Below are 9,549 nucleotides of genomic sequence, written 5' to 3' on the forward strand. Positions count from 1 at the left end.
TAGAGAGAAAAAGCATGAACTGCAGTCTCGAGGGAAAGAGATGAGTAAATGCTCATCAAGAATCATCTGAAAATAAGCATGGAAATCACAGAAACTCAACTTACTCTAGCAAAATTATAGTAAGTCTACTTGAAGATATGCTGGACTGAAGGACATGTCGGACGAGGACAATTTCTGGCCTGAAGGCCGAGGAAGTTGTGAAACTCTGAAGCTTACATTACTGGACTGGTTATATCACTTGCATAGAGCACTAAAGACTAAAGCCTACATTATTGGACCGGTTTTTTTCACTTGTATGTATGACAACAAACTAAATATTATGTTACTAGACTGGTTTTCATCACTTGTATGTAGGTCTATAACCTAAAGTCTATGATACCAGGTTGGTTTTTATCACTTGTATATAGGACTACAGACTAAACCTTATGTTATAAGACTGGTTTTATCTCTTGTACTTCGGACTACAGAATAAAGTTTATGTTATCAAACTGGCTTTATCACTTGTATATAGGACAACAGACTAAAGTTTATGTTATCAGACTGGTTTTATCACTTGTATACAGGACTACAGACTAAAGCTTATGTTATCAGATTGGTTTTATCACTTGTATAGAAGACTATAGACTAAATTTTATGTTAAAGATTGGTTTTATCATTTGTATATAGTACTATAGGCTAGACCTATTATGATGAAGTATTAATACACTTTGCAAAACACAGAGTCTTCTTACCAAAATTGAGTACTATGCATTTAAAAACTGTTTTTGAAACTGATTAACAAAAACGTAGGTTACGCAATCATTTCTTCATTGTATTCTAAAGAGAACGAAAATCTGGTGCTCTCTTATTTCCCTAGATTTATTTTCCGTAAGAAGATATATTTTAAAAAATTGTACAGTATTTTCTTGATTTTTTTAATAGTTCATTAATTCAGCAAAGCACGGATTTTGTTTATTATTTTTATTACACACAAATGAGACTGCATGCCCATCTATACCCACTGTCCTAGTTAAAAATGACGGTATGTGAACTCTACACAAATCTTCGTGCTTGATATAACCTTCTTTTTAAACACTAAAGAAAGTATACACCATTTTCAGCGTTGTTTACATCGTTTCCATGGTAATAGCTAAGGCCGAGCAATATATAAGCAAAAAAGTTCATTTTTAACTGGTTGAAACTTGAAACAACCGGTGTGGTAAGATGTCTTGCAATAAAATATGTGTACGACTGGGAAAAAAAAACACAAAAAAACTGTGTTTTGGTATTCTGTAATGCCTACTCTGGAGAAGCGTGATCTATGAATAAATTGGTAGTTTGTGTAATATTACATTATAATAAGACTAATAATAATGCGTTTTAACAAATATTACTTCCCTAGCCCTATACATTTTCCAGTAATAAAAATAAATTTTCAACCATACACTTTGTGTGCTGCAAGCCGCTGCTGACGAGACCTTTTTCTCGATACCAGTCGACCTAATATTTATTCATAACGCTAAAAACACAGTTTACAATCCACATGTGAGTCGGTGTTCAGGCAGATTGATCAATCCCAACTTTTACTTCATACGATGAAAACTTACAGGTAGAAAACGTGCAGGTCCCCGCACACTACAACTGCCTTCTATTCTACAAATAGCTGTACTAAACCGGGCTATCCTGCCAAAAATCTTGTTTTTACACGAGGTAACGAAACTCCAAACATCGGTCTTACTTCTACTGTTACACATTCTTCCCTTTTGCTGCAAATATATTTGTATTTCACAAACAATTAAGTTAACAGCTGGCACACTTCCCGCTGTGAACGGCCACGCCTGGAAACTGAAAAACCTACTATTAATTCAGTAAGAGCTAACAGAGGAAAGAAAGCCGTTCAATACCGTTATAATGCTACGGAAAATGTAAATGTAAGGTACAACGTGTTTAAATACTTTGTTATAATAGTGTTGAAATCAATAACCGTCAAACGTTCAGGATTTTAACCTATAATGTATTTATTCCTCTATGGTTATATTAAATAGATATGTTCATTCCAAACAAATATAATAGTATCAGTTGACAAATAATGATAAAATATGTGTTTGTTTTTCACGGATTTTGTATACACTAATTGATGGCTTGACTTGTTTTTATTGAATTCACGTTTTTCTTTTGTCACAAGTAACTAGGGATGCACGGGTACCCGGCCAGATATTCGGTCCCGGCCGGGTATTGGACTAGCCGGTAACACTAGTCTCCGGCCGAGTGTCGAAGTTAAAAACAGCCGAATCCGGGAAACTGAATATGGCGTCTAAGTCCTAATCTTTATGTCAACTTACGCGGTACTGAAAGTTACAGTCAATAATTAGTTTAGTAAAGAGAAAAAAAGTGTTCTGATCAACAAAGACTGACCGCCCGCTGGAAATCGGGGATTCAGAGAACAATAGGAATTAATAACAAGCATGGCTAGAGAAGTGGATTTGTGGGGAAGGTGGGGGTTTGAGAACAATAGTGGTTAGGGTTTGAGAAGTTGGGGCTAGGCATTGAAAGTTGAATGTAAAACTTGAATGTTTTGTTGGTGATTATTCGGCTAAATGTAATAAACGTTAATGTTATTTTTGTTTCTAATTTTTGTGTATGTATTTTTGGGGGGGAGCGAGAGGAGAACCCGGTCCCGGCCGAAGCTTAATGACCGGGTATTCGGCCAAATTTTACTACCCATGCATCCCTACAAGTAACACAGGTTTATATCAGTGCATGTATCGTGATTTGTGCCATGCAACCTTAATTAACCTACCTCCTATTAACGAAAGCATTGTTAACCTCCATGGATGATTTGAAAGTGAAACTGAAGGGTCAAAATACTGTTTCTCATATTATACGATACTACGATACACAAAAATAATCCCATTTGGTAGAAACAGATAATATAATTTAGTAAGAGAAGTTAGTCTTATATAATATCAATAGATGCTTATTATAATAAATTAATCTAACACACATATAAAACACTCCACTCCATACCTGTTACTGGAGCCTCTATGTCAATCATAGTCTTTTCCTGCCTTAATAAAGCAGCTCCTTCATTGATGAGACGCAAGGCAGCGGCTTCTTCTATCCTACCTTCCAATACAAAGTGTTGTTTAAGCACTTCTATTCGAGGTTTATTTGTCTTTGGATCAAACACTTCGTTTATTGTCAGTTTATGACTAGGGGGAAATGGAACACCTAAAACAAAAGAAATGTTTACGTCATAAACAGATTTTTAACAGCGAGCTTAGTGTTTTAGAGATTGGTAAATAATCATATATTGCACTATACTTCACGATAGTACGTTTCTCTCATAGTAGTGACCACTGGGTATCACGTGTCAGGTTACCCTTCTTGTTCAACAGTCCTACATGTTCTTACTTTAAGTCAACCACTACATAGTAGTGACCACTGGGTATCACGTGTCAGGTTACCCTTCTTGTTCAACAGTCCTACATGTTCTTACTTTAAGTCAACCACTACATAGTAGTGACCACTGGGTATCACGTGTCAGGTTACCCTTCTTGTTCAACAGTCCTACATGTTCTTACTTTAAGTCAACCACTAAAGCATGGTGAACTGGTGGTTGTTATTTACCTTTTAATGAAGTATAAAAACAAATACAGACAGCTAATTTCTCTAGCGAATTGTGTTTTTCATGAATAAATTATTTAGAACATGCGGTATTATAATAACAATATTACAAACAATATTATTACTATTAAGATTTTACTTCTTTAAAATAATTAATAAAAATGTTCAAATGAAGAAAAACACTAAAGGAATGAAAACACTTTTGCTCTGTTCATTTATCTTAGCCAAGCAAAAAAACATGGATTCCAAGACACATTTCTCTAAACAGTAATATTAACTAATAAAAACTATTCCAAAGCGCTTTTGTCTATACAATAACAACAGCTGACCAAAAAAAAGCACGTACTGCAAGACATTTTGCTCTATACTAATATTAATTAACAAGAAACCTATTCCGAGACATTCTACTCCATACACTAATATTAATTAACAAGAAACCTATTCCAAGACATTCTACTCCATACACTAATATTAATTAACAAGAAACCTATTCCAAAACATTCTACTCCATACACTAATCTTAACAAGAAACCTATTCCGAGACATTCTACTCAATAAGCTAATCTTAACAAGAAACTTATTTCAAGACATTCTACTCAATAAGCTAATCTTAACAAGAAACTTATTTCAAGACATTCTACTCCATACAATAAGCTTAACAAAACATGTATTGCAAAACATTCTGCTCTATATAATAATCTTAACTAACAAGAAACGTATTCCAAAATATTCTAATCTATACAATAATATTAACAAGAAACTTATTCCGAGATATTCTGTTCTATACTATAGCCTTAATAAAAATTTATATTTCAATTCATTTTTCTTTAAATAATAATATTAAACAACAAGAAAAGAAACATCCTAAGGCACTTTGCTCCATACATTAGCTAAGACAAGTTGTTCTAAACATTAACAAATACAAGTATTTGAAGGTACTTTATACAGTAACTTTAAATACTAACCAATACAACTTGTAGTTGATTGAACTTTATACAGGGAGTAGCATTTATTGTCCACTAGTGTATAACGATTATGAACATTGTGTGGTGTAAGCTGACTCATATTTCAGTCATTCAAACATACATACATCTTTAATAACAAACCAACTGTGAAAAACGTATTACAGCAGATGATCAACAAATATTTGGCAGATACGAAGATGTTCTCTGAATAAGAAAACCTAGATTTAATGTAACTGACAAAAAGTGATCACAGTCTGTTTATTGTTTTAATATTTGATCGTGTCCCTTCTGGCCTTAAGTGGCATAGAATGCACGAGGTACTGAATGTAGGCAGGGGCGAGTTTATGATGCTACACGCGGATTAGGACTTCCTGTACTTGCTTGGCCAGCGCAGTGTCTTGATCCTCTCCCCTCAAAGATAGCCCATCACCTGAAGCAGTGAAATAAAACCCAAGATGTCTTTCGAATACATTTAGAGTGGAATTTCCTCTTTATTTCACGTATATTGTATATTTTAGCCCTGTGGCATGGAACAGTCATCCTGGAATGTACACTGGTCAACTTCACCGAAGTGATCTCGAATTGTTGGCTTTCACCGGGACTCGAGGATCTCGACGTACTTGTCGGCATTGACAGTGTCTTTTACAAAATGCAGGCGTTTTTAGACCCTGGCAAGAGATATATCCCCATATCATCTGACTCTGCGGATGCTTCGCAGTTGCATTCAAACACGCTGGATGAAACACTTCTCCACATCGTCGTCATACAAAGTGCTTCCCATCAGACTCGTGAAGGCTGAACTTTGATTGGTCCTAAAAGATCACTTTGCCCCACATTGCTTCAGCCCAGTAAGCATACTTTTGACCCCAACTGGGCTTCATCTTCCTTGACCGTCTTGTTGGAAGATCAGCTAAATACAGGCGAGACCAGTTGACGCTTGTGGTGACAGCAACCTCTTACGTTTCCTGCTCTTTTGAGATTTGTGGTCGAAAGTCGACAATTCTGCAAGCTCGTGCGTTTCAGAACATGATCGTTAGCTCCTGTAGAAACTTCCTTCCTACTCCTTTCCTTCCGCTGCTCCACATTGCCAGTTTCTACATCTCTGCATCCAGCGACTGCTTCTAGCAATCTGCCTTGTCGAAAGTCCCTCTTTGCTCAAAGAAAGAGTGACTTTATTTTTCGTGGAACTAACTCACAACCCTTATCACACGCAAGTTGTAGCAGATAGGCTTAACTGACTCTCAGCAAGAACCTCTATCTTTAGCCAAAAAATGGCTGTTGCAATACCCAGATAGCCTATAAAGCTGCTGATATAATAATTAGACAGTACTGCATCATCCATGAAACACATTTGCATCTACCTGCGTTAGGGAGCTAAAAATAGACAAAGAATCTGAAGAAAAGTGTGAAAAATTGGGTGATCTAATAAATTAAATTTTTTCCATCACTGTAGTGACTGATCTACGGTTTGGTTTGGTTTTCGAAAAAGTTACACGAGGGCTACTGCGCTAGCCGTTCCTAATTTAGCAGTGAAAGACTATAGGGAAAGCAGCTAGTCAACCCACTGCCAATTCCTGGGCTACTCTTTTACCAACGAATAGTGGGATTGACGGTCACATTATAACGCCACCACGGCTGAAAGGGCAGGCATGTTTAGTGGGACGGGGATTCGAACCCGTGACCCTAATAACCTGACCATGCCGGGCCGACTTATCTATGGGTTGTAGCAATTTGCACAATGTTCTATTGCTTATGCTCTAGTTATTTTTAAATATGAAAGTGAACTTATAAATCATGTCAAATTAATTTCCAAACTTCAATGATTCAGGAATTTGTATAACCAGCAAATCCAAACAAGATAACATACTAACGTCGTGATCCTAGAATTTACAGCAGTGCATTTTACAATCTAATCACGAACAGATATTTTAAAAACCTTTAACGACAGCATTTCAAAATTTACTTTTAAAATGGTATTTCTATTTCAAAAAATGACATTTTCTATCGACTAAGAAATATTTTTGTTTAATTTCTCAAAGTTTCCCTAGTTTCTAGTCAGTTAAAATTCCTAATGGTTATGACAACTATAACTTAATCAGGACAGAGTTGAAAGCGATGCGACTTGCTTTGATCACCTGTTATACATCAAACGAATCAAGTTTAAGATGTAGCTTTTGTGACGCATTCAGAAGAGTCAACTTTGAAAATTTTACAAATCAATCAATAGTTAAAGTTGAAAGTTTTAGAAAAATTATCAGTTTATCGTTGTTCTTGCAAAATATTAGTAAATATACTCAGTTTTGATAGATTCATTGTTTGAAGTTTAGCAGAGATGCACAATGGGATATCTGTGCTGTGTTCATCGAGGGTTTCGAAACCCGGTTTTTAACGTAATAAGTCCGTAAAATTATACTTGTCCGACTTCGGGGGGGGGGGCATACTTTGTTGAACATTTTTAAAATTAGTCTTGGACTTTTAAAAATATTGGACTTGTTGAAAATATGATAAAATATTCAATATATCGGACTGTGTTGAAACTTTGGTTTGGTTATTTGTTATTATTAAGCACAAAACTACACAATAAACTATCTATAGTGTTGCTCACTGCAAATATTGAAACCCGATTTTTTTGCGTTATAAGCCCTCAGATTTACTGCTGACAAACTAGTAAATACACAGTATTTTCATTTTAAGTTTTGGCAAAGTTGACAATACACTGCTATTGGTGAAAGTTTTGATAGTCAGTATATGTTTGCTGCCACAAAATATGTCAAAAAATTTGACAAATTAGTCAATATACCGATTTGTTGAATTTGATAATCAGGCATTATATCATTCTAGTTGAAAGTTTTGATATATTACTCAATCTATCGTTATTGTTGAAAGTTTTGATATATTACTCAATCTATCGTTATTGTTGAAAGTTTTGATATATTACTCAATCTATCGTTATTGTTGAAAGTTTTGATATATTACTCAATCTATCGTTATTGTTGAAAGTTTTGATATATTACTCAATCTATCGTTATTGTTGAAAGTTCTGATATATTACTCAATCTATCGTTATTGTTGAAAGTTCTGCTGTATTCCTCAATTTATCGCTTTTGCCGAAGGTTCTAAGTATTTTACTGATTCGTGTAAGCACGCATTGAAATATTAAAAACAAAAAATGTTGTAAATTTCGTGATGCTTATGTAAATTCCCATGGTATAAATTAAACTTTAATTTTGTCTGCGAAATCACGCACACTGAGAAAAATAATTCTATCACAAAATTATGTATTTCCATTTTCCGTTCGTCAGTGAAATCGATCACGTCAGCAGATATGAATATTATACATTAGAAACAGTCTATCTAACACAATATTGTAAAAATTAAGAACTTCTAATTCAAAACACTTTTAATATATCAGAACGAAGTAGTTAGGTATATATTAAAGAAGCTGATTTTACACAAATAAATTAAGAACTACTACTTGGTAACATAAATTAATTCACAAGAAAACAATCTATCATGATTCAAGTGTAGTGAATCATCAGTAGATAGCGTTATTAATATTTTCGAAAACGACCAGGCGAGAGAAGCAATAAGGCTCTTCTGTAAAGTATCATTCTAGGTAAACCTAAAAACGTTAAAATGATTACGGAGTACACATTTGTTCAGACTGTCTAGTACCAATCATTAGTTTCCTGATGAGCTGTCAACCCTGTGTGTCAATACAAAGGTTTGCCCTTATGGTCAAAACTAAGCCTTTTCAATGTAAATAATGTGTTTATACAAAGGTTTGTCAATTATCAAAATTAAACCTTTTCAATATGAATAATGTGTGTCTATACAAAGTTTTTACTTTTATGATAAAAATTCAACCTTATCAGTGTGGAGAATGTGTGTGCGATAGAAATAAAAAATACTGAGTGTATATAAAAAGATTTATCAGTGTGGCCTCTGTTTTTTGCCGCGGTATAGCGGCTCATAGAATGATTCGAAGTTGTTGTTTTTTTTTCAAGTACAAACTTTTGGCTGATAGCTCCGTCATCTCTTGACTGATTTGAGGTCTAATTACGGTTTTGGGCTCAGGAGGTCAAACCCATTCAATTGATGTATTTGACGAATTTCAATTTGAGGGTAGGCTGGTAGAGATCCTGATAAGTCATAAAATCGAATCAGATATACGCGCGCCCCACGCTGGCGCACAAAATATAGCTAACAAAGGGGGGAGGCCTCATAGGTTAATTTAACTCCAATTCCACCTAAATAATTTCAAGTGCCGCGGTTATTGAAGATTCCTTTTTTAATTAAATTTTATTTTGACAAAACTGGCAAAACTAAAACAAAAAACGAAACCGTGATCAAGCAAACCAGTTCAGTGACAGTTCTGAGAACGTTCTTCAAATGTTAATTCATCTATTCTTTCAAAACTATATAATAAACTGAAGGTTAATAGTATAAAGTAGGAATTAAAATTTAAATTAATCAAATATTCTGAATATACCTTATCCAGATCATATAGGTTGGCCCCCAAACTGCAGTCCAGGTAAGAAACTGGCCCACGAGCATAAAGAGGTAGATTTTCCATAATTTAGGGTCTTCGCAGGTCTCTAACAGGTTTGGGAACCCCCCGCTTTAGGTCCTACTAGCACTGTCTCAATGCTGCAGTTTTCACAACGTCAGACAAGCCAAATGATGACAAAAGTACAACAAAACATTTTTTTTTTAATGATAACCGCAAAGGATTAAATATAATAATGACGACTAGTAAACATAAACACGGCCTCTTCCCTCCAAGTTAAACACATTTAATATAGGTTACAGTCAGTGAACAATGATACACAAGTCAAAAAACGTGTTGATTACCGTCTACGAACTAACCGTCTAACTACAGATTCCTTGGAAAACTATTAGGTCGTCAAGAAATTAATGTCGCGTTTTTTTTTTTAGATGAAAAAAACCCGAACAACTTGTATATCAAAACAAAATA

General features: G+C 34.7%; 1 protein-coding gene across 1 annotated transcript in view; it reads right to left on the reverse strand.

The window, feature by feature from the left end:
* LOC106459318 (serine/threonine-protein phosphatase 2B catalytic subunit 2-like) overlaps nucleotides 1–9,549 on the reverse strand; it is a 98,157-nt gene that overhangs the window by 51,562 nt on the left and 37,046 nt on the right. The window contains exon 2 of the mRNA XM_013918927.2: nucleotides 3,007–3,210. Within this exon, the coding sequence (XP_013774381.1) occupies nucleotides 3,007–3,210 (204 nt within the window). The remainder of the gene's footprint in view (nucleotides 1–3,006; nucleotides 3,211–9,549) is intronic.

The sequence above is a fragment of the Limulus polyphemus genome, unplaced genomic scaffold (genome assembly GCF_000517525.1).
Source record: "Limulus polyphemus unplaced genomic scaffold, Limulus_polyphemus-2.1.2 Scaffold592, whole genome shotgun sequence".
Lineage (NCBI taxonomy): Eukaryota > Metazoa > Arthropoda > Merostomata > Xiphosura > Limulidae > Limulus > Limulus polyphemus.